General features: G+C 30.8%; 1 protein-coding gene across 1 annotated transcript in view; it reads right to left on the bottom strand.

The window, feature by feature from the left end:
- Positions 1-27,824, bottom strand: part of LOC129969582 (diuretic hormone receptor-like) — a 365,366-nt gene that overhangs the window by 115,357 nt on the left and 222,185 nt on the right. The window contains exons 3-4 of the mRNA XM_056084217.1: positions 17,989-18,178; positions 11,907-12,029 (exon numbers count right to left, since the gene is read on the bottom strand). Coding sequence (XP_055940192.1) covers positions 11,907-12,029; positions 17,989-18,103 — 238 coding nt within the window. The 5' untranslated portion in view covers positions 18,104-18,178. The remainder of the gene's footprint in view (positions 1-11,906; positions 12,030-17,988; positions 18,179-27,824) is intronic.

The following is a 27,824-nucleotide window of genomic DNA, read 5'->3' on the forward strand; positions in this document are numbered from 1 at the left end:
ACGAATTCCATATAGACGCTTTTATTACAAATATTATTTCATCCTAATCCATTCTTCCGTTTATGCTTTCCTCCCTCATACCGAATGAACTCGTCTGTCTAGTGTCGAAGGTCAGCCGCCAACTCGTGAGACGTTATTTATAATTATTTTTTTTTTCTTTACAAGAATTTATCATATACTTTTGTGATTATAGTTCGTAATCCACTCTGTAAACAAAATTGAAATAAAAATATAAATCAATTGACATAAAACAAATATAATAGAAATTACTCACTGGTACGTTTTGAAAAATATCAGAGTATGTACATTAGAAATGTTGTCTATGTATCTGGTCTTTTGCAATTTTGAATTATTATGTATGTATATAAAATACGATTAAGTTTAAAATATCTGCAAACACTAATATCTGCGCTCAAAGTGCATATTTATCATTACCAGTAACAGGTGCTTTTATTTGATTGAAGATTAATTAATCCGGACTTCCATGACGCGTCATGTAGACACTGAAATGTTTTTCAGTAATAATGCGTAAACGCCTGAATGTTTTTGTCTTGCGATCTAATTGTTTCGATGTGTATGTCTGTCCTTATGTCCTTTCCATAAATGCTGTTATACAAACCAAAGAAAATATAAAACAAAAACAAAATTATATCAGTAAAAGAACTCTTATCTTAACGAACAGCAACTGCATAATATGTATTAGATTCAGATTTGATTACCACTTTATTAACGTGAATATAAATAGATATAGAGAATTTCTTTTATCCAATTTCTGATCTTTAAAACAAAATACTTAAAAAATCCACGGGAAAACTACATTCTCATTATTATTATCTTTACTTATAATAAAATGAGACTGAAATTTTAATTAGAAAGAAAACAATTTTTCAAATCAAAATTTTGGAATTTCACACGATAATTTTGAAAATATCACAGTTAAAAAATGGTTTTTATATCAGGTTATACTTTAAAAATTACCTTTTCAATAACGCCATTTTCTGCTGCATAATGCTTTTTTTTCTATATTTAGTCTATTTTTTTTATTTGAGCGAATCACGAACAATAATACAAGAAAATGAACATTCTGGAAGAACGTCAAATTATTGATAAAAGTTGAAGATATTTTTTCGTTTTTGTATTATAATCCGAATTACTATGAATATTAATATAAAAAATAATTAAACCAGCGTAAATAACAAATCATCCTTACACAAATCTTTATTTTCAAAGCAGATTTCAGGAAAAGTAAGCGATATTTATCCAATTCAGATGAGATTCCGTGAAAAATTTAAATTTAAATTAAAAATATTATTAACATGAAGAAAAAAGAAAAGATTTACATTGTTTATGTTAGACATTAAGTTAAATTATTAAAAGGCGAGAAACAGCAAAGTGTATCCATTTTTTTAAAGATTTTTAAGAAAACTGACAGAAAATAAGGTAAATGCGTATTAAAATGAATAGAATGGTATGAATTAAAGTGATACTTAAAAATATTTTGTTATATAAATATTATAGCTTAAAAGTATTTTATTATATAAATATTACAGCTTAAAGGTATTTTGTTATATAAATATTACAGCTTAAAAATATTTTGTTATATAAATATTATAGCTTAAAAGTATTTTATTATATAAATATTACAGCTTAAAGGTATTTTGTTACATAAATATTACAGCTTAAAAATATTTTGTTATATAAATATTATAGCTTAAAAGTATTTTCTTATATAAATATTATAGCTTAAAAATATTTTATTATATAAATATTATAGCTTAAAAGTATTTTGTTATATAAATATTACAGCTTAAAAGTATTTTCTTATATAAATATTATAGCTTAAAAATATTTTATTATATAAATATTACAGCTTAAAGGTATTTTGTTATATAAATATTACAGCTTAAAAATATTTTGTTATATAAATATTATAGCTTAAAAGTATTTTATTATATAAATATTACAGCTTAAAGGTATTTTGTTATATAAATATTACAGCTTAAAAATATTTTGTTATATAAATATTATAGCTTAAAAGTATTTTCTTATATAAATATTATAGCTTAAAAATATTTTATTATATAAATATTATAGCTTAAAAGTATTTTGTTATATAAATATTACAGCTTAAAAGTATTTTCTTATATAAATATTATAGCTTAAAAATATTTTATTATATAAATATTATAGCTTAAAAGTATTTTGTTATATAAATATTACAGCTTAAAAATATTTTGTTATATAAATATTATAGCTTAAAAGTATTTTCTTATATAAATATTATAGCTTAAAAATATTTTATTATATAAATATTATAGCTTAAAAGTATTTTGTTATATAAATATTACAGCTTAAAAGTATTTTCTTATATAAATATTATAGCTTAAAAATATTTTATTATATAAATATTATAGCTTAAAAATATTTTGCTGAAGAAACCATTAAGACAAAGTTGCTTAAAATACTCAATTAAAAATTCTAATGATCATCAGTTCCTTAGAACTAACTGGTCGTTTAAGGCGCCTAGCACTTTACAAATTAACTAACAATTCCTGGTTTTCGAAGAATTAATCTTGCCAATTTAACGAATATTTATTGTTTTTAAAATTTTAGGTGGAATTACTTTATTTTGAAGAATTTATGTGCGTGTGTATGTTGAAGACAAATTTTTATAGGGTCATCAGTGTAGCAAGAGGTGACAATGAATTGCCTTATTTTTGATCATACAGGATCATCTTGTCTCATAATCAAAGTTTCCAATGAATAACATTACTTTGTTTCAAGGGATCACATTGGAGCTTTTTCTTGATGACATCCAACGGCATTTTTCTTTTCGAATTCGAAATGAGACACGATGATCCTTCTACAGCAGTCCATGTATATGAGAAATCGTCTATTTGAATTAGATGTCTAGCTTGCTTTTTGTTTTTTTAGCCGAAAATGTTATTATGTACTTCTGTAGCCACCGATGTTTATTTTCTCGTATACGTAGTATAGAGAAAGTATAGTAATCGTCAAAAAAAATTCGATCTCGATATTTTGACGAATCTTCACGTTTTAGACCTCACTGAGTTCGAAAAAACACATTTTTGGAAAATGTCCTTCTATCTGAGTGTAATTCAAAAACGCGTTGAGCTAGACAAATGGAATTTGGTATACGGTCTTTACACCAAATTTGTAGATTTCTATCAAATTTTGAGTAAAATTTGTTCAGAGGAAGCTTGTCTGTTCGAATATAAATTAATACGATAACTACAAAACGAAGAGAGCTATATGGATAACTTTTTGTAAGCATATTTAACATTTGTAGTCTAGACACCAATCAAATTCAATGAATGGTCGATCGTATGTCGGTTTATACTTCCAGAAACATATAAACGCAACTAGTTAAATATATTGTTACGAAATTTCCGGGGTTCGTTTGGATAGTGGGAGTTATATGGTATGGAGAACGCACAATCAACAGGCGGCAGTAGAAAAAAAACAACGACGTTTATTTACACGACGACACACAGGACAGCACAAAGACGACAACTATATACAGCACAGAAGACGATTATCTTCAGCCGAGACGTGCAGCATACAACAAGACTCTACTGCAGACAGTAGCGCACAGCTTAGTTCAGCACTAGCTTGACTCCGTCGCTGCTCCGCTAATCCCTGGAAGACCAGTTCTTAACCATCGATTCCGACCACTCTTCGACTCCACTGGTTCACAACTACTCGGCAGCTGCGGCTGCTTCCTTTTATAGGTCTCAGGAGGCGGGGCTAGAAGCCTCTCAACCAATCAGGAACGTTCGAGGCGTAACTCGGTTCCTACTGGACGGTTTGGGAAAATTCTCGATGTTTCGGGTATAATCTATTTTGGCGCCAAAGTCGCCAAATTCGTTACCAAGTCTCCAAATGGTCACCAAGTTTGTAGCCAAGCTCTAGGACCTCCTATGGAACCAACTATGCTGAAAAGCCGCATCACAGATTCGTAACAATATTAAATTTGGTACGGGATTTTGTGATTATAAGTGTAGCTTTTTAAGAATTTTTTTATTTCATTTGATTGGGAAAAACGCTTGTAAATCACAGATTCGATTTTCTGATGCTATTAATCGCCAAATATCTCGCCAAGGATGACCCGATAGCTTCAGTAGAAATGCTATATTCACGTGAAAAGTTAATATTTTGCAACTATTACACACAAACACCATGAAAGGTTTTTCTGAAAAAAGGATAAAAAAGGAGAATGAAGTAAGAAGGAAAATATAGAAGGAATTAAAAAGAAAAAAGATAATGTAGGTGTGTGTGTAAATTTTGTAATGCGGGGGGAAAAATGCTCTCTAAAGCAGGTACGGGAACCACTTAGTCATTTCTTGGGTGGTAATTTCTCATTAAAAAGTTTTATAAATTTTTAATATTTTTTTTATCAATTTAAACGAAATTTTTAGTTTTCTTCGATGATATAGGAACTTATTATAATTCTACAACTATTTTTTTTTCAGAGCTTTGAAACTATAAAAATTAACTTTTCACTGACATCACTTTTATTTCCCTTCTTTTTTCTTTCTTTTGTTTAAAATTTTGAAAGTTAATGAAGTTATAGAAGGCGGGAAGAAACGACATAAGCTTTTTAAAATGATAATGGCTTTTAAATGACTGGCACAATTTCAGGGAATTTCATGATGTAAAATTCTTCATTCACAGAATGGAACAACTGATGAAATCGATTTAGAACATTATGATTCTAAAATGTTTCGAATTGGATGTCTCTTGATTTAAAGATATTTTCTCTCTCTTTATTTTCACGTATATGATTATTGTAATAGAAAGCTATAGTTGAAACTCGAGAATTCGGTATGAGATCACCAGTGGTGAAATTCAGGAACATGCTTTTACTTCGAAAATGGTATGATGCAGTAAAAGAGCCAAATACAAAAGTTGAAGAGTATTATCGTTTAGTAAGGTTTGCAAATATATATTAATTTTAAAAATAAAATACCTAAAACACGTATAACTAGAATGATATATGAATGTTCTCTGTTCGAATCAATAGAGAATTAGAATCTGAATTTGATGTTCAAATAAAAGTTAAATCCCAAAAGTAGCTACATCATCATCATCTTTTGTATTTAGTGAAATAAAGATGCGTTTGTGTGTTTTTTGTGTTCATGGAGATGATTTTATCTTTATAGAAATATTTGAAACATCTTTTAAACAAGTTAAGAATAGAGCGATCATTTAAGCAACCTCAGAAGCAGGAGATCGATTTAACAATTGTGTGAGCATTTCTCACATAGCAAAAGTACGCATTCCTTTTCCGAATTAATGAATGTTTTGGACAATTACTTGATGAAAGGCAGATAATGCGAACCAAGGGGAAAAGATGGAGGCAGAAATTTCTCAGTCTTGATAGAAAAGGTAGAAGTCCCAAGAAAAATTATTAACTGAAAAAGTAAGAATGTTGTACGTGTTCGCACACGAGTAGGACTTGACGACTTCTGGGGTTCAGTTCAATTCAGTTCAATTGATGGACTTTTCTTTCTTATGAATTTGTGCTATGTATATATAGATTACTGTTAATGTTATATAATATTGCTTTTTAATGAAATCTTTAATAAATTCCAATTATATCTGTTCCAAATCTAATAGAAGTCCCACGAGTTCACAAAACGAAAGTGTTGTGAGGTATACATATTTAATAAGGAATATAATGAGATTTTGATTGCAGTCAAGACTTTGTGTATAGTACTTAAGAATGAAGTTTGGTGTTTATTCAAATCTTAGTCCTTTGATTGTAAAATGAATTAAAGATCAATTTAGTTTAGTGCATTAATATGTCATTATTTGCAATACAACTCACGCTCTAGTTAATAAAACAAACTAAAAAATTCATTAAGTTATTATATCTGTTTCAAACTCATTACGAAGTTTCTAGATGAAGAATATTATGACGCTGTTAAACCTAATGGCTTAAAAAGTAAATTTATTTTAGGAATTACACAAATGAAATATTTTTTTATTACAGAAAAGAAATATGACTATATAATTACAAATACAGGTTGTCAATTTTACATGTAGCTGAAATATTTATTTTATTATTTAATACCGTACAAAATTCTAAGACAATTAACATAAAAAATTCATTTATTTTGAGCCGTAAAATATTTTTAAGTAATTCATGGTTAGCTAAATATAGCGTGTTTGAACTTCATACCAATCCACAAATCAATGTACTAATTTCATACAATCGAATTTTTTCTCACGAATTTTTTTCTCGATATTGAATGTTGCTTTATTGATTCTGGCACAAATTTGCATAAAATAGTCTTTGAAAAAATATGCAATTTTCTTTCTTTATTTTAATTCTAACATAAAAGGTTCTATAAATAAGAACATTTTCAAAAGGAAATGTAAAAAAAAAATGCTTCTAATGTTTACCGTCATAGTATGTAAATAACTGAAAATTTTGTTATGCGTTCTTAATGTATCCCAGACTCTTTTTAAATCAATACATTATCGATTTCTTATGTTTCAAAAAATGTTACAAATAATTTGAATTCAACATTTGTCATCATTACTGCTCTTAGAATTTTTATTGAAATTCTTTAACTCATTCTTTACATTCTCTCTACATTCTTTAACTCATTATGCTACTGTGGTACGTATTCTTACCACCGAATTCATAAATCTTTGAATAAAGTTGAGTATTTTGTGTAGCATAAATTTTCACAAATTTTTCATTAAGACAGAATCTTAAATTCTTCAATTTGTTTTCTCACACAAAATCATGTATTTTTATTTTTTACTCATTTATTAATTTACCAAATTAATTAATAAATCAAATTAAATTTATCTAATAAGCTAATGAATTACTTTTCTTAAGTCAATCTTAATCCTAAAATATTTTAATATACCATGACTAGAAAAGACGGTCTTTCAAAGGGCTAAAACTGTTGCAATTTCTTCCTCAAACACACAGAAAAACATGAAATGAAAGTACAAGTTTTGGAAACAAAACATTGGCGACTTGTACAGGACCATGGCGACTCGACTTAGGATTGTAGAGTCTGGTTCGTGCCATTAATACATGCAAGATGTTAATGACCCGACAGCGCAGAGTCAAAAGCTGTTCATTTTTTAATATTATTTTTATGTCAATAAAATTTCATGTCAAGGCAAAACGATAAGTCATTTTTTCTCTATTACCCTCAATGTGTAAAAGCTTTTATCAGACATTTATAAGACGGTTTGGATTAGGCATAGTATATGTAGAGTTGCAGAATCCTTTGAAATTATTTCATATATTTTTTTCTTACGCTTTTTAATATTTATTTATTTTTCCACATTGAAAGTTGGATGGGCCTGATGTTCGGAAAGTCTTAGATGGTATCAAATTTGGCTTAATATCTTGTTTCACGTAATAGTGGAAAATGAAATTCAAACAGAAACTTTCTGTCATTTGAGCTTGGGCTCGGCTACTCTAATCGCAGCACCGACTTGGCTCACGAACAAATTGTGAGAATCTTTCTTTTTCTTATAAGGCTCGGGTTCGCTCTTTTGATTGATTTTTCTTTGCTAATTTTCGTTCGCTATTGTTTGGCTCTTATTTCTCCCTCACATTGAGAAAGTATGTCTATTTTAATGTACATTAATTTTCTTTCGTTAGAAATCACCCAGCGAAAAAAACCCCACTTAGTAAATTTCCGGAAATACAAATCATATAATTTCAGTTAAAAATTTCTGACTATTCATATATAAACGTGTTTCTAAAAGCTGCGTTTTAATTGTACTTCTCTGACAAATACTTTTTGATCTATTGTGTTTTTTAGCTGACGAGCCGCCGTTTGATAGCGATTAGCACGGAATGTGTCCTTCGACACAATTTAGCAATATAGAGAGTGTCCCCAGAATGAGGAAAGGTAATTATTTCCTCAAATATTGCTCTTAGACGTACATTTTCAATTACAAAGTTTGATTTAATGAGATATAATTGTATAAATACACTTTGGACTTCTCACCTCTTTGATTTTATTTTGTGGGTAGAAACATGAAACATCACGAGTGCACACAGGAATATAAGCAAAAAATTTGCTAATTGTCACTTTTACACTATGGAGGTCGTATAAAAACCTCTTCTTCTCACTTCTTTGAATTTATTTTGTGGGTAGAAACATGAAACATCACGAGTGCACATAGGAATATAAGCAAAAAATTTGCTAATTGTCACTTTTACACTATGGGGTCGTATAAAAACCTCTTCTTCTCACTTCTTTGATTTTATTTTGTGGGTAGAAACATGAAACATCACGAGTGCACATAGGAATATAAGCAAAAAATTTGCTAATTGTCACTTTTACACTATGGGGGTCATATAAAAATATATTTTTTTTTAAATTTTTTTATTATTGACCTTTACAAAATCCAGAGTATTTTAATATAATTATCCACCTTATTTAATGAAACTTCGTAATTAGAAGCATACGTCTATGGGCGTTATTTAGGAAAATAAGAACTTATTCCACTTTTTCGAATACCTTAATAAGATGATTGATGATTCCAAATTGGTGGTGGGGTAAGATTTCTCATAGGAAAGTAAAGTCGAGAACATCATGCAGAAGGAAAAATATGTCCGAAACGTAAAAGGAAATATACAAACAAGAGGTAATCAAATAGTAATTATGTCTTCATTATACAGTTACAGGAAATGCTGAAAGACGAGATCGTTTGCTAGAATGTTAGAAAAATCACATCTATTATCTTTGTTCTGGTTTTGATTGACGAAAGTTATCAGTGCTTCATATAACTGCACAGTTAGTCCTCTACGGAAAGACGAGGACTGTTGTCTATGCTATGGTTATGCTATTATATGCTATGCTTTTTATTAGCATATAATCTAGTTATAAGATGTAAATAGATTCATTTTAGTTTTGCAAAATCTGATTGCCGAAAAATGATAGGCTACATTTATGAATCAACTTTACAAATGAATAAAAATTAGGACACACAAAATCCTCAATAACATCCTATATATAGGATAGTTATAATTAAAGTTCCACTTTGAAATGGTCATAAAAGGAAAACCACTGGACTAAATGTTATAAAACGTGGTAATAGTTTAAAGGAGGACATGGGAATTTATTTTCCGGCAAAAGAAGTTTAAAAACTCAACACCAGGGGATAAATGGCTCTGTATGCAATATTGTTAAACAAAATAGGACATGAAGACATCGGTTTAAAATGTTCTTAATCGTTTCTGAAATGTGTTACAAAGCATGTTCAATGTGTGTTATCTCAAAAAAAGCACTGTTTATGGTGATAATCTAAACAATTCAACAGAACTCAAAGATGCAATACGACATGTGCGTAACATTACTCCTAGTATGCTAAGACTACTGTTGAGAATGCAGAAATGCGATTTAACTTGGTTTGAAAAAATGGTGGACACCAAATTGAACTTGCTTTGTAACATGTTTGAGAAACGATTAAACCCATTTTAAACCTCCATTCTCCTTCAATCATTTCTCCTCTGGTGGTAAGTTTTTGATTATTATTATTTTTTTTGTGTGGCGGAAATGAAATTCCCGTCTCCTCCCTTTGATAAGTAGTTTTCCTTTTATGACTATTTCAAAGAGGAACTTTAATTATAACCACCCTGTACTTTTGAGACCGGCGGCGGTTGGTTCGTTTGGAAACGAGCAGTGCTGCAAAAAATATTTCGTTGTTCTTAAAAACAACAAGGCATTTAAACAGCCCAACACTTTTAATTGTAATCATTCGAATTGTATCTTAGGAAATTATCATTATATATTGTCATTGAATGCCATCTAATTAAAGAAAACGAATGTGTATTAAAGTAATAAAAAAGCGAAATCAGAATCAATAACAGCTACGAGAAAAGGCAAAGAAAAACAAATCAAGAAAGTAAAAGCAAATTGTAGAAAAGGTGAAAATCCCTTCACCAAACAGTTGGCAGTGTTCCAAACTTAATCTGCATTGAGAGCAGTTCATATACCGCAGAACTCAATAAGAGAACTCTTTAACTTCTCGACATTCGGTATTACGCATCTATTACATAATTAGAAAATTTTGATGCTTCCTGGGGCTGGTTTTCGGGCAGTCCCAATTTGGGTATCTCCAATTTAAGAGCTCATTTTTTTTCTTTCTCTGCTTTATTTATTTACTAGCCGCCTTTGGCGACCAGTCGGTTCGCCAATCTTAATGTTCGTTAAAATTTTAATAATTAAATATTTTATGCAATTCCAACTTTAATAGATTCTTCAGCAAAATATTTTAAAACTTCAAATTTTGATAGTCATATAATTCACTCATAATATTATAAAGGCCTTCAGTCATAACGTGATATGTATCTCTCTAATTTTCTGTTACCCCTCGTAGAATTTATGCTTTAAATTAAAGTGTAAAGGATTAATCTGCAATTAATATAATAATATTTTTTACTGAAACAAAGCATTTTTTTTAATAATATGATTACTGATAATAGAGTCACTGAGCGTTTAAACTTTATGGGCACTAAAGAATATCTTTCTTAATTTATATAATATCTCAAGAATTTGTCAACAAAATTTTCTCAGATTCATCATGAACGGATTGATTCATTAACAATGTTTCATTTTAAATGCATCAAACACTAAGAAAATAAAATGAATCGTTTAAAATAATCGGTCGAAAACAGGTTTAAAAAAACTACTTAAAAAACGATGTACTTAAAACTATAAGCATATACAAAAAAATATATAACTAACATAAATACAATTTACTTACAAAAGCATACAACTAACCTAAAAGTAATTTAAATCGTCCGTTGTTAATGGTTGCCATGCCAACAATCAGAACACAGTGCGCATGCGTGAATTTTCTTCGCCTTTTACGCTAACGCAAATGCGTGAATTTTTCTACGGCAGTTGGGGTAACGCTATGCAGATTATACATTTTTAATTTCCTTTATTCTGTGTTATTTTAATTCAAAAGTACTTCAGAATGAATCTGAAACATGGATTAATTAACAATGTTTAATTTTAAATGCATAAAATATTAAGAAAATATACAGAATCGTTTGAAATAATCCGCCGAAAAATCTTAACCCTAGCCTCATTACTGTTAGGAGAAAAAAAGAACTAAAGTCTAAATCATTTGGCGTTGGGGAAAATGGAAGATTATTTTGGCGGAAAAGTTGGCGGTGGGGAAAATGGAAGATTTTTTTGGCGGGAAAGTTAGTTTTTAATTAATAATTAAAATTCTAATTAAAATTTCAAAAAAAGGGACCCCAGGTGCACATTCCCGACCTCTAAGGTATACATGTACCAAATTTGGTAGCTGTATGTCAAATGACCTGGTCTGTAGAGCGCCAACACACACACACACACACACACACACACACACACATTGAGCTTTATTATAAGTATAGATTTATTTTCCATTTTCATTGAACATTGAATTCTAAATGTGCAAAAATTAATCAAACATTTTTGAAAAGCAAAACAAGATATCAAAATTAATTACAGGAGATGGACAAGGCATCCCTAATGGACGAAACGTCGCTGGATCAAACTTTTCCATTCTTAATTTGTACTCTTTTGATGTTTTCTATCTCCTTTCATATTTGGTCAATAAATTTGGAATCATTTTCTATATTTGACAGTTTAATTATGCTTTTATTGTTGGTTAACAATTTACTTGATCATTGTAGTGGCATTTTTTTGCATCATCCAGAAAAGAAAACAGTTATGGAGCTGAATATTGTAGCAAATAACAATACACAGAAATTTTAGCAGGTGTTTACAGTTTTCATAACAGCATATCCCCATTTAGTCGAAATCTCAATTATTCACAAGACAGATTATTGAATTAATAGAGAATCTCTAAGAACGAATAATTGAAATGAATGAATAACTCACTGCTTGTGTCGTACTTGACACCATTTAGCTCCGAAAAGCATGGTACCATAGCAGTGCTGCCAGCCAGGGCCGGTGGCCAACAGGATACTCCATCCCAGTTGACAGTGCAGAACAACTGGCTTCCTGAAATGAAAAATGATAAAAATTATATTCTTTTTTCTTAAATCTTCAATACAAAATCGATTATGTATTTCATTTGACATTTTCACGCCATTTCAGATAAATATGCCACTATAGTACCTTAAACCAGCTACTCCAACCCGCCACTAGGGCAAACGGATAAATCTGATTGACCGGACCGCCACTACAGCAACACTGACGGGAAAGTTGAATCCTAAGGTCACTAAGGAATTCTGGGATGACAGGAGAATCGTTTGCAATCCAATGAGATTCTTTCTTTTAAAAGGGAGTTGATTATTTTCATATTTATTTCATGCTGTGACAGTATAAGCATGTTTCGTTTTCATTGAATTTCGCAGAGTTTGAGCGATGTTTTAGACAATACAAAATTCGCAAATCAAAAATAGAAAGGTACAGAAAGAAATTGTATGAGACAGTCTTTCTCTATATTTCTTATTTGAGAAAGTATAAATGCAAAGAATGGGAAAATAAAAATTTGTTTCTCATTCAGAGTTTTAGAGTTTTAAATTATTAATTTTTTTTTCCGAACAAAACGAGTTAAAGCTAACCATTTGTTGATCTGCATTTTCTCTTGCGTGTGAATGAGTCAACTCAAACCTAAAATTATAATTCTATATCAAATTTATGTTTCAATCGGTTGGAAAAGTGGAGAACAAAATACATATTAGCGTTTCTTTTCTATACTGTGAGGCACAAAACACTCATGTTCGGGATTCTGAAAATAAAAATCTGAGCACTTGTGGTGCTCCGGCCTAGCAGAAGATCCACTGTTTAATTTAATGCGAGAGGCGAATAATATCTTTACTACAGATTGTGTGAGAAAGAGTTTCAGTGAGTTTAATTGATATATTTTTTAACTGTATTTAAATTTTTACTGTTTTTCCATGTTACTCCATCATACATAAAAATATAATCATGTTCTTTAAAATCAAAAATTAAATCTTCAAATGATATGCTTGACATATTTATGCACTAGAATTTTATTCCAATCTTCAATTTACTAACGTTTTTATATTTTTACTTTCTCGTACACGTAGTATAGAGAAAGTAAAGGAATCATCAAAAAATTTGGACTTGAGATTTTGATGAGTCTCCGCGTTTTAGATCTCCCTGAATTCGAAAAACACACTTTTGAAAAATGCCCGACTGTCTGGCTTTGACAAAGATAACTAAAAAACGCTTTGAGGTAGACGGTTGAAATTTGGTAAGTGGTCTTTACACTAAATTTTCAGATTTCTTTAAAATCTGCCCAGAGAAAGCACGTCTGTCCGGCTATTCGAACATGAGTCAACACAATAATTACAAAACAAAGAGAGCTAGATAGATAAAATTTGGCACAGGGATTTAATATCTATAGAGAAGAGATTTAACAAATTTTAAGCCAAATCCAAATACAGGTTGGCCGTCTGTCGTTATGTAATTTCAGAAACATATAAACCGGCAATTCAAAAACGCAATCCCTTAAATAAATCAAATTTGGTATGGGATTTTGTGATTATAAGTGCAGTTTTGTATCAAATTTTTATTTCAATAGGTTAAAAAAAAACGTGTCTAAAACACAAATTCGATTTTTGGATACTGTGGTGAAAGCTTATAAGCCAGTTAACAACTACGCTACCCGAGAAATTGCTTTTGTATCGTGGTCATGTTACTGGATTGCGAACCACGAAGTCCCAGGTTCTAACCTCGCTCATCCCAATCCGTTACATTGGTGGTCTCGGACGATGATCCTTCAAACTTCGTACAGCTGTTGTGGCGCCATCTACCCCACAGCAAACCAAAGTCGTCAGATTCACTTGACGCGGCAATAGCATCAGCAACCACTCACCCACACACGCTCGTCATAACGCTTGGCACTACTCAAATGGGTACAGGCGCATTAGAATCAATAGCTAATACATCACGACTCAACAGCCATATCGTTCGTTTCACCTCCGACTCACTGGAGGGAGAGTCTGTGGTGAATGCTTATAAGTCAGTTAACAGCTACGTTATCCGAGAAATTGCTTTTGTATCGTGGTCATGTTATTGAGCTGCGAACCACAATATCCCCAGGTTCTATTTTCGCTCAATTCAATCCGCCAGAATACTATTAATGCATGCCAGGGATTAATCGGCAAATAACTCAACAAGGATGACACGATAGATTCAATAAAAATGCCAAACTCACTCCAAACGTTATTATTTCCTAACCATTGTGCGCTAATGATATTCAAGTTTATTAGTGCCTTCTCTAACATGGCAAGTTTATTAGGGTGTACGCAAGAAAGTTGCGGGGTGACCATTCCCGCTGGTTGATAATTCCTTTCATTTCCCTTTTTAAGTAAGAAATTTATTGCAGCCTTTTTACATAAATATATGCTGAAAAGAAAGGCTGAAGCATACAAATCAGTTTGAAAATGCATTATCTAAAAATATCAAAACTTATATGGAAAGTAAAGGAAAAAAAAAAAAAAACAGGTTTTGCTGCTATTTACTTAAACTCTGTATGCTCCTCGTGTTGAGAAAAACGCTGATTCACATTAAAGAAACTTTAACCGTGACTTTTATGGCTAATTGAATATTCTTTTCAAGAATCAAAAACAAAGCTGCGTGTTCGGTTAATGTTCAGGATACACGAACATTGCGTGTTTTTGAACATTACGAACGAGGGCATGTTCTAGTAAAGGGCTGGTTTAAATGAGATATTACTTTCTGACGGAAGATTATTATACGGAAATAGACTATTGATGAGGAAAACTATCACAGAAAGACAATTTAAGAAACGCAGAAGGTACTCAAAGAAATGAAAACTGTCTCAAAATTGGGATTGGCCATCTATAGAGACTCGTTAAGGCTACAGCGTTGCAAAGACTATTGCTCAAAGCTTGGGACATACAAAGTGCAACATATTATTTTCATCGGATTTTTATTTTCGCAACCGTGGATCGTAGATATATAGTTCCAATTGTAGAAAACTTTCAAATGAGGTATTAATATTTATTCCTGTTATGGTATTTCTGAAAGTTAAAAAAAAATTATAAAAGTTGCGAAATTTATTTTATATGATTTTCTGTTTCATCATAATTACAGTTACTTCTGTTCTAATTATAGTTACTTCTGTTGGACAAAAATGACAGAAATATTTCATCTCAAAATTTGCGATGACTTAGTTTATGAGAATTTCTATATTAGATTGCATTATATATATTTATTTTGTATAAGTCAAATTAAGTAGTTAATTAATATGGTGAAAAGGACGGAAATGTCCAGGAAAAATATAACAATAAATTTGGTTTCTTCAGAACAGAAAGATTAAATCTGAGATGACTCATTTTATGAGAATTTATATGTTAATTAAGTATATTGACTGCATCAAATTAATTAATCGAAGCCCTGAAAATGAAAAAAAAAAAATGTCCAGGAAGACTATAACATGAAACGTTTGACTTCTGTAGTGAAAATAGACAGAAATATTTCATCTTAAAATTTAAATTGACTCAATTTGAGAGAATTTCGATTCTAGACTGCTTTATATATACTAAATATATCAAATTAAATAACTAATAGATACATTTAAAATGGAAAAAAAAATGTCTAGGAAGAATCAGATAAATGGTAGTGTAATACACCACCAGTGAGGCTATAACGCACCTGTAAATGGGATTATTATAATAACAATAGTACCGCAGCTATACATTAAATAAATGCATCTGTGGTGAAATTGGAACTGTTTATTATTATTTAAAGGAAAGCATAGAAATCTCGGAATTAAAAAAGAATCTGAAAGTTGAAAAGGATGATTTAAGTACAATACTTATGGCATCAGATAATCTTAAAACACCGAAGGACATGATGGTGAAAATTGTTTGGTATTGAATATTGCGCATTTCGAGGATATTTTCTTAATACGGTGGCCTGCTCCTCGTTTGACAGGATAATATGTGTACAGGCAGATGAGGTGGAAGGTCAGTGATTGACCACTTTGTAAAATGTCAGTTCGATGAATCGACCAGTGTTATATATGGATTTTGCTTAAGACAACAGTCGGCCACAACATTTCTTGTCGATATTGCTTCATTTAATGGTGGCGAGGTGATCGGCTGTACACAAAAAGTAGTGCATCTGTACATAAACTGCATCAGTTCAAATTCTAGGCATACAGAACAGAATTCTCTACAGATGGCTATCTATAGAGACTCGTTAAGGCTACAGCGTTGCAAAGACTATTGCTCAAAGCTTGGGGAGTAGTGCATCTGTACATAAACTGCATCAGTTCAAATTCTAGGCATACAGAACAGAATTCTCTACAGATGGCTATCTATAGAGACTCGTTAAGGCTACAGCGTTGCAAAGACTATTGCTCAAAGCTTGGGAAGTAGTGCATCTGTACATAAACTGCATCAGTTCAAATTCTAGGCATACAGAACAGAATTCTCTACAGATGGCTATCTATAGAGACTCGTTAAGGCTACAGCGTTGCAAAGACTATTGCTCAAAGCTTGGGAAGTAGTGCATCTGTACATAAACTGCATCAGTTCAAATTCTAGGCATACAGAACAGAATTCTCTACAGATGGCTATCTATAGAGACTCGTTAAGGCTACAGCGTTGCAAAGACTATTGCTCAAAGCTTGGGAAGTAGTGCATCTGTACATAAACTGCATCAGTTCAAATTCTAGGCATACAGAACAGAATTCTCTACAGATGGCTATCTATAGAGACTCGTTAAGGCTACAGCGTTGCAAAGACTATTGCTCAAAGCTTGGGAAGTAGTGCATCTGTACATAAACTGCATCAGTTCAAATTCTAGGCATACAGAACAGAATTCTCTACAGATGGCTATCTATAGAGACTCGTTAAGGCTACAGCGTTGCAAAGACTATTGCTCAAAGCTTGGGAAGTAGTGCATCTGTACATAAACTGCATCAGTTCAAATTCTAGGCATACAGAACCAGATTTTTTTTTTAGTTGTGTTCATTAGGATATATGTAAAATATTACTAAATATTACCAAATTATACTAAAATGTACCTCCTACCATCTCGTTATAGGTAAGAAGTAGGTATTCCACGAAATTTTTGTGCCCACTAGGGCGTCTAGAGCCAACCGCCATATCAGAAGCTTCTCTGAGGTATCCCCCAGGAGATTGTTTGTATTTATGTCTGAAGATCAGATAAAAACCATTTTTGACCATGTTATCATCGTCAAATTTATGTGGAATCATAAGAGAAATTCAACATTAGAGCAATTCTAATTTTTTTCTTTCAAATCCCAGTTTTATAAATTAAAGCCATGCATCGTTATAGCTTTGTTACTACCATAAATATCGGCAAAGTCTATTTATTTAAGGGCTTTATAAAAGAATTTACCTTTTTTCTGTATTAAAAATATTATAAAAAAGTTATTGGTTCAGTGAATTATATATTTACGACATGTTCAGTATCTGAAGGTATGATCGCTGTTGAATGTTCTTTCCCTAAAATAAACTATTCCTGTTGGAAAAAAGTTAAAGAAGATAGAAAAGTAATTCAATTTTCCAACAAAGTCTACTTTCATGATATTATATATTCTTTTTAACATACAGTTTCCTTAATAGATATAAAGAAACTAATTTATTTAATCTATAGGACTGGTAGGAAGAATTATGTGAACGAATTAAGATAAGAGCAACTAATTTTAATTCAAAGTTTTAGGAGAATTCAACTATTGAAGATTATTTTTTCAAGTGCTAGCTATATGAAATCTAGTTTTCAAAAATGGACAATGCTAGTATTAATACATTGCTCTAAAATGCTATTCTTTTTTTTTATAATCTGAATGTCAATTTAAAGAAAATAATATTATTGTATTATACTGAATGAACGAAATAACTTGATAAGGCTCACATTAAAAATGAAATACAATCATGTACGTAGTTATGCTATTACTAAGTTTCAATTTTTCGCAAAAATCTGTACCCACCATTCGAGGTAAAGTCATCGCTTAAGCTCGAGAAGTTGCAGTAGAGTTGTGTCAGGGTGAATTCATCGACGGAGGGGTAAACGGTCGTCAACAAGTCCACCGACTCCGGTGTCATCGCAAGTCTTGACTATTAGGTCTGGAAGTTCATTGTGCTCGAAACTGTTGAACCATAGCTACCCTTCATAAATCACTGAAATGGAAATAACAATTAATAAAACACAATGGGCATAAATACTTAGCTGATATTATTTATTTTTTAAGATAAAGATAAATATCCTACAGAACGGTCACAAAAAATCATTTTTTGAATAGGAAAATTTATTGGACAAAGCTTATCATACTCAGTTTTTTTTTTTTAAATAGTAAATATCAAAATATAAAGTTTAGAATTTATAAATGCCGGCGTCCAGGCATAGGAGTAGCGCGTTTTCCCCGTGATTTGGAAGTTCCGGGTTCGAGTCCCGGTTAGGGCATAGTTTTTCCACATCTGTGTTCTATCTGTAAGGTGTATGAATGTGCTCCCTTCCATAAAAAGGGGTTGTACCCCAGCGAATGTGACGCATGAAGTAGCTAAGTCGTATTCTTGGCCTTAGTTGGTGCTACTGAACAAACAAGAGACGCTCACTCGGCTTAAATCGCTGACAGATAAATTATCTTAGTTAAAAGAGTTATCTTAGTAAATTTCAGCACGTTATTCATTTGTGATTTGAACAAAATCAGTGCGATATTCTTATTCTCATCATTTTTTCACTGTAATTATTCTTGAACAATTGATGAATTGCGCCTTTTGTTAATTCAATAAAAAAGGCGCAACATCTTTTATCCCATATCTCTGTGCTACAATATCATGGAAAGGTGAGATACATCTTTACTTTCTCGTATATGAACTATAGAGAAAGCATAATAATTGTCAAAATATTCGAACTTCAAATTTTGATGAATCTCCATGTTTTAGACATACCTGAGTTCGAAAACATTTTTAGTCTATCCGTCCGTCTGTCTGAGACAAAAATAACTCAAAAAAACGCTTTGAGCTAGATGGATGAAATTTGGTATGTGGTCTTTACACCAAAATGCAGATTTCTATCAAATTTTGAGTAAAATCAGTTCAGTGGAATTCAGTCTGTCCAACTGTTCGAATATAAGTTAGCAACGAAGAGAGCTAGATAGATAAAATTCAGCACCCATACTAAACATCTTTAATATAGACGTCTACAAAATTCCAAGCGAAAACCACAACTTTCAGTTTGTACTTTCAGAAACTAGTAAACAGGATAATTCAAAAACGCAATGATTTAAATATATAGAATTTAGTATGTGATTTTGTGACTTGTTTAGTGTAAGTGTAGTTTTATGTCAAATCTTTGTTTGAATCGATTGGAAAGAACGCGCCTGAAATACAAATTCGATCTTCGGACACTATTGACCGCATACCAGGGATTAATCGCAATAAAGAAAAAAAAAAACTCTCCAAGGACGACACGATTGTTTTCTGTAAAATTGCTAAATTCACGCCAAAAATTAATATTTCGAAACTATTGTACGTCAATCTTTATTTGAGAATATACGAGAAATTTTGGGGGACACCAATTCTTCCGGTTATTTTATGAAAACCCTGAAGGATGCAATCAGGAGGAGTGTAAAGCGTCGTGTCCATGATAAGAGCCGTTCCTTTTAATTCCTCTTCTCGAAAAAAGAGAACTTCTGAGGGTAAAATTTTTTGGCTCCATCTTGAAATTTTTCTTTCTTATTGTAGTGCACAGATATTTTTGTTGAATTATTAAACAAAATTCTGGAGAGCATTTGGAGTTACACCAAAATCTCTCATGGTGAATGTATTCATTTATTACTTATATATTATTTCAGTAGCATTTATTATGTATTATATTTTCGTTCCTTATATATTATTTCAGGAGCATTTCTTATATATTATATTTTTGTTCCTTATATATTATTTCAGGAGCATTTCTTATATATTATATTTTTATTCCTTATATATTATTTCAGGAGTAATTTTTATATATTATATTTTCGTTCCTTATATATTATTTCAGGAGTAATTCTTATATATTATATTTTTGTTCCGTATATATTATTTCATTCATTCTTATATATTATTTCAGGAGCAAAAGTAATTTCTGTAATAAAAATTTAATTTTCTCTCTTCATATTAGGTCTCGAATTTGCAATGCGATGTTAGATAGATAAATATAATGGGAACTTGTATAGCCCAATCAACACAGCAGGTATGAGGTTTCTAAAATAAAACTAATTACATCTTTATCTAGATTTGAAATTTCAAAATATTTGGCTGAAGAAATTGATAACATCAAATTACGCATGACATATTTTTGCATATAATAATTCTGACGAATGTAATAATCGCCAGAGTTGGCTTGTTTTAAATGAAAATAAAGTGAATTCGCTTTTACACTTTTTGAGGTACATATAATAATACCAGACATCTTGAATTAATTTCAATTTCGACTCTTTTACTCTTTTAGAATAATAGTTTTAGAATGCAAATATATTCTGTATTTAAATATATTCTGTATAATATATAAATATATTCTGTATAATATATAAATATATTCTGTATAAATTTATATTATATAAATACTCAATGGAAATAATAAAAATAAAATATTAAAATTTTAATAACTGTTAAAAGTATATTTTTGAAATTGTTCCATTAAGTTCTATTTTTAAAAATTAATTTTTGGATTTCGTTAACCAATTCTCTTCGCCACTTCTTCTTTCTTTCTTGTTGCTCCTCTCCAAGCCAGCGTTTTAAATTATGTTCATAGATTTTAGAATAATTTGAATTGAAGGTCCGAGAGGAACTGTAAAATCGCGATAAATGGTAAGCCTAACTTAAAGCGAAAAACATTGCAATGCAACGTATTTAGAAGCAGAAAAATAAAAAATAAAATTTCAGACATCTACTTCATCTTTTATATTATTTTTAACTAGATAAAAGGCCTAGTTGCTAGTTTTCTGTCTTCTCCAGTCAGAATCTATCAGCATTAGCTAATTAAGTACATCTCTCTGGAGTATAGAGCTTATATCTAAGATCATCACTTTTGGTCTAAATGTCAAAGAGGCACTTAGGTTCTTTTCCCATGTGACCCTTGGATGTGTCAAGAGGAAAAAAGAACAGCCCTTGCAGTTGAAAAAGTGAGTATTGCAAGCATAAAATGCTCGATTCTATACTTCATCCATATTATATATATATATATATATATATATATATATATATATATATATATATATATATATATATATATATATATATATATACAGTAACCAAAAATATAAGCATTATGTAATTAAAACCTATTATTGAAACAACCTAAAATCAAAATTATTTTGGAAACGAAACTAAATTAAAACTAAAAAATTATTTCGGAATCAAACTAAAAACTAAAAAAAGAACAAAAAAGCACCATTGTATTTAGAGAGCGCAAATGCAGCTACTACTAAAACACAGATGAATCTAGACAATTAGTAATAAAAACCCAGTTAATAGGAAAAAAAGTATCAAAATTAAACCAAATAAAATAAGAATCTAACTTGAAGACTTTCTCAAGGGTCACCCTCAGGCAGGGATTCAAAATAATTGATTTTTTTTTCTGTGAGGAATCCAGATTGTCCAACAGTTTTGACCCCTCCCTCATGACCCCCAAATTCCCTGAAATTAGGCCTAAGTGATATACCATTTTTACAAAAAAGAAAACAATAAATTAAAAGAATACGATCACTAATAAGCAAAAGTACAATAACATAAAATAGCCATATAAAAACTCTCATAACCGATTATGAAAACAAAAAGGAAAGAACAAACCAACAGCAGGCAAAAAACTTTTTTACATAAGCGGTCCCATTTTTGTTTCTCGCGCCCTAAACTGTTTTTGCTAACGTCATTCAAGGTAAAAATAATTGGAGGGTCTCAGAGCCATCTATTGAATTAGTTCATATGAAACGGAAAGTCTATTTTTATTTTAGGCAAAGGATTAATCTCAAATCATCTCTTTTTTTTATTAAAAAAATAATATTGCAGTAGTTTCTGGAAAATTTATTATTAGTTAAATTTTTTATGAGATTATTTGTTGCTTCAATATAGGAAATTTTGTTATTATAAATTCTTTTAATCCTATTAAATTGTGAGAAAATTATTTTCTCACAATTTAGACAAAAATGTGACAGCTTATGTAAAAATTTTTTTTTGCCTGCTGCTGGTTTGTACTTTCCTTTTTGTTTTCATAATTGGTTACGAGAATTATTATATGGTTATTTTATGTTATTGTATTTTTGCTTATTAGTAGTCGTATTCTTTTAATTCATTGTTTTTGTTTCTTTTTTGTAAAAATGGTGTATCTCTTAGGCCTAATTTCAGGGGATTTTCAGATCACGAGGGGTCAATACTGTTGGACAAAAGTCTGGATTCCACACAGAAAAAAATCCCTTATTTTGAATCCCTGCCTGAGGGTGACCCTTGAGAAAGTCTTCAGGCCAGATTTTTATTATATTTGGTTTAATTTTGATACTTTTTTTTCCTAGTAACTTGGTTTTTATTACTAATTGTTTGTTGTTTGTTTCTTATGGCACTTGCCACTGACAAGCCCACTGTTACGAAGACAGCGATTTAAGCCTGAGGGGAAACGTCTCTTATTTTTTATAGCAGCGCCAACTAGGGCCAAGAGTACGACTTTGCCACTCACGCATCACTCATTCGCTTGCACAACCCCTTTTTACAGGAGGGCACATTCACACATCTCACAGATAGAACAACAGAAGAACAACCATGCCCAAACCGGGACTCGAACCCGGGACGCCCAGATCACGGGGAAGACGCGCTACCCCTATGCCAGGACGCCTAACAATTACTAATTGTATATATATATATATATATATATATATATATATATATATATATATATATATATATATATATATATATATATATATATATATATATATATATATATATATATATATATAGGTAAAAAGGTCGAAAAGACCAAAAAGAGCAATATGAAAGGACCAATTTTACTTTCAAAGTTCGATGGACCATAAAAAGAAGAGAAATATAGAAACAACACAATCATGGGTATTTTTCGACATAATTGCCGTGAAGGTTAAGGCATTTCGTATATCGGTGGATCAGATTACAGATGCTCTTTTCGAAGAAAATTACTGTCAAAAATGTGAGATGGACCTTTACGTTCCTTTGAAATTCCTCATTAGTCTAGAACTTCTCTGAACTTTCTGTTAAAAAAGAATATTGATTAGGAATGTCTAAATATTAACCCTTAAAAGTCACACTTTTGGTATGCTGGTCGACCAGCTCGTTGTCTATGATACAGCATCCTTCATTTTATTCGAACACTTTCATCATCTCTTTAAACAAGATCTTCTGCAGCCCTTTGTCCCCTTCATGGAGAATGCGGCTTAGAGCCGAATGATTTTTATCTTTTTTCTGAGTTAAAAATCTAGCTAGGAGTTCAAAGCTACCAGACTGATAGGGATCTTTCATTTCATATAATTTGCAGTAAAGTTTTTCAAAGAGGGAATAAGAAACAAAGGCTACCGCTGTGACAAATGTCTGAATGTTTAACGGTGATTATGTCGAAAAGTGACCATTTTTGTGCGTAACATTTTTTTATAAATTCATCTTTTTCTATATTCCTGTCTTTTTTATGATCCATCGGAGATAAAAAAAAAATGACACTCATATTTTGTAATAAGATCAACAATCTAGCTTACACTTTAAAAAAAATTACTTATGCAAACACATTTTTTTCATTGATAGAATGCCAAATTGATGTAAAATTTTATGTTAAATCCGTCTGGTAGTTGTACGCCGCAAGAAGTCCAACAAATTCGGAATCAGATAACGAAATTTTATCCCACAAGAAAATAAGAAATGCAAATAGCAAAACAGCCATATCATACAAAAGGACAGCCTTCGCATAAATCAACAACACACATGCAAATAACAAATCATCATTAAACAGCAACAACAGCACAATAACGCCCAGAATGCATCTAGAGGGATAGCTCCGCGTTTAATGTTCCAAAGAGGGAATTAATATTCATGTGAATGCCTTCGTTTATATAGTTTCCTTGATATGGTGCTGAATTTTCCAAAAGAATCTCTGAAACTTGGGTCTTAACTGAGATATTGTCAAAATTCTTGTACGTTCCTGAGCCTTCATTTTTCGACATATAAGCACCAAATTTATTGCCAGAGGCAGAGTTTATCAATAAGTCATACAATCACCATCCATTAAAAGTATCTGTAAATTTCTCTTCCTTAACATGATATTAATTGCGACTAAAACATGTAACAGATTCTTAACATTATAAACAATCCGAATTTGTAAGTTTTAATGCACAAAGTGTTCTGTTTTCATAAAAAACATAAATCGAAGCAATTATGCAATTAGGAGAAAACAATCATTTTATGGGTTTCGAACTCACTATCGAAAACTGTACCTAAGTGTGTATAATTTACACCCAAAAATCGAACCAACTATTAATTATTAAACAAATGAAAGCCTAACTGAATTAAATAATAACAGCATTGAAATTTATTTCTGTATTGCTTTGAGAAAACAAACAACAAATTCCAAAATGTTTTGGAACAAGTTCCTTGTTGTTTAATTATAAAATATGAAAACAACTACTTTGTATAACCAATCGAGACAATGAGATGTAATGCTATAGTCAAAACAATGCTCTTATCGGACATGATTGGGGATTGCAGTCGAGTGCTCCGGAAACACATCTATTCTCAGTATGCAAAATTGAAAGGACGGGACAGTAGATGAGAAGTTATTTGAAAGCAGCTCGAGATTAACATGTCCGTTCTCCACTTCATGTACGGACATTCATAAGCTTTCGCTAATCGTCAAATTGAGCAAAATAAACATTCAAAAAGGAGATATATTGTTCCTTGGCGAAAGGAATTATGTGGATACAGAAATGAAAATTTGAAATACATTAAAGAAATGTCTCCATTAAGCATCGATTAATTATACATAAACTAAACGAATGATGTAAAATGACATATAAATGAATAGACATATACCTGAAATCTTATTAAAAAAAACATTGATTATTATGAATTTAATTCCACTATTCCAGATTCATTTAAATGTTATATTTTAAACAAAAAAAATTAAGCTAATATAAATGTATTGCTATATAATGTTGAAAACAATTATACATTTTAAAATTATACATTTATTATAAATATGAGATATACCATTTTCTGTATTGCATATCCTAAGTATTAACTACACATTTTTATTTTCTCATATAAGTAGTATAGAGAAAGTATAGTAATCGTTAAAAAATTCGAACTCGGGATTTTGACTATCTCCACAATTTAAACCTTGTGGTGAAAGCTTATAAGCCAGTTAACAGCTACGCTACCCGAGCAATTGCTTTTGTATCGTGGTCATGTTACTGGACTGCAATCCACAAGGTCCCAGGTTCTATCCTCGCGTATCGCAATCCACTATAACCTCTTAGAGTTCGGAAAATGCATTTTTTGGAAAATTTCCGTCTATCTGTCTGTGACAAAAACCCTTGGAAACAGATGTACGAAATTGGATATACTCTCTTTATATCAAATTTGTAAATTCCGATCAATTTTTGAGCAAAATCCGCTCAGAGGAAGTCTGTCTGTCCGGCTATTCGAATGTAATTTAACACGATAACTGTAAAAGGAAGAAATCTCTGGGTAGATAAATTCGAAACACAGATTTAACATCTATAGTCCAGATAAATATAAAATTTTCAGCCAAATCCAACGAGAGATGGAGCATCTATCGGTTTGTACATTTGGAAACATGTAAATGCGACAGCTCAAAGACGTAATGACTTAAATATATCGAATTTGGTTTGTGATTACAAGTGTAGTTTAGTGTCGAATTTTTATTTCAATCGATTGGGAAAAAGCTTAAAAATACAAATTCGACTTTCGGGTACTACTAATCCCATTGCAGGGATTATTCGCCAAAAAACTCGCCAAAGTTGACACGAAAGATTTAATAAAAATGCTAGATTCAAGCCAAAAGTTAATATTTCGTAACTATTGTACGCCAATGCCATGTAAGGCGTTCTCTGGTATAGCACCTTTATTAGAGAGTATGCGAGAACGTTTTGGGGAGACGGCCACGCTGATTTATTTTATACGATACTTCAGGGAGAGTTTAATTTTAAAAAATCCTGGCTGGTTTGCTGATTTGTTAATACTTATTAAGTTCAACATTATAAGTAATTTGTAAATTCCGATCAATTTTTGAGCAAAATCCGCTCAGAGGAAGTCTGTCTGTCCGGCTATTCGAATGTAATTTAACACGATAACTGTAAAAGGAAGAAATCTCTGGGTAGATAAATTCGAAACACAGATTTAACATCTATAGTCCAGATAAATATAAAATTTTCAGCCAAATCCAACGAGAGATGGAGCATCTATCGGTTTGTACATTTGGAAACATGTAAATGCGACAGCTCAAAGACGTAATGACTTAAATATATCGAATTTGGTTTGTGATTACAAGTGTAGTTTAGTGTCGAATTTTTATTTCAATCGATTGGGAAAAAGCTTAAAAATACAAATTCGACTTTCGGGTACTACTAATCCCATTGCAGGGATTATTCGCCAAAAAACTCGCCAAAGTTGACACGAAAGATTTAATAAAAATGCTAGATTCAAGCCAAAAGTTAATATTTCGTAACTATTGTACGCCAATGCCATGTAAGGCGTTCTCTGGTATAGCACCTTTATTAGAGAGTATGCGAGAACGTTTTGGGGAGACGGCCACGCTGATTTATTTTATACGATACTTCAGGGAGAGTTTAATTTTAAAAAATCCTGGCTGGTTTGCTGATTTGTTAATACTTATTAAGTTCAACATTATAAGCTGAATTAAATTCATTAAATTATTTTTTTCACTAACTCTTTGACAAGCAAAATAAGTTCGAAGCTTCATATTATGTTTTTAAAGAAAAATAGAATAACTTCGTCTTCATTTACATCATCGCTTAAACTATTCAAACGAAAGAAAGGAATCCACACATCCCGCAGACTTGTAAAAGTTTCTCCTTTAACAGGAATGGAGCAATTATGACTGAAATAGAAAATTAAAGAGTAAACTTAATGAATTTTTAAAGTTTTTACGGCCTTTCTGCCCAAACGGTATTATATATATATATATATATATATATATATATATATATATATATATATATATATATATATATATATATATATATATGTATAGGCTTGTATATATTTTGAAATTTTTATTGTTTAACTAGCCGATTTATTAGCTACTGTTCGGAATTAAACTACTTTCAAATCTAACATTTTTAATGAAAAAAAAAACTATTTTTGTATAAATTATTATCATACAAAAAAAACCCTTTTACCGTCTGAAACATTTTGAAACTAAAATGAGAATATTATTAGAATCTGGCGAATTTTAAAAACCTTCAATAAATTTCTTTACACAAAAATCCACTGCAGCTAATCAATTATTTATTGAAAACGAAAAAATTAATAAAAATTTGAGAAAGTGGTAACACTGAAAAGAAAAAAAAAAGAATTTTAAGATGGCGTAAGGTTATTTTTTGTGGAATAATTTGCTCTCACGTTACATTTGAAAATAATGCAAAATTAATTTATTAAATCGGTTAATTTTTAACTTACTGAGAATTAAATTAATATTTGCATTTTGACAAATTGACGGTATTCTTTTTCTTGTCTGGAATACTAAGTGCACAAAGTAAGTTGAATTCTCTAACGTTGTTTAGAAGGAGAT

This window comes from Argiope bruennichi, chromosome 5 (assembly GCF_947563725.1).
Source record: "Argiope bruennichi chromosome 5, qqArgBrue1.1, whole genome shotgun sequence".
Classification (NCBI taxonomy): Eukaryota; Metazoa; Arthropoda; class Arachnida; order Araneae; family Araneidae; genus Argiope; species Argiope bruennichi.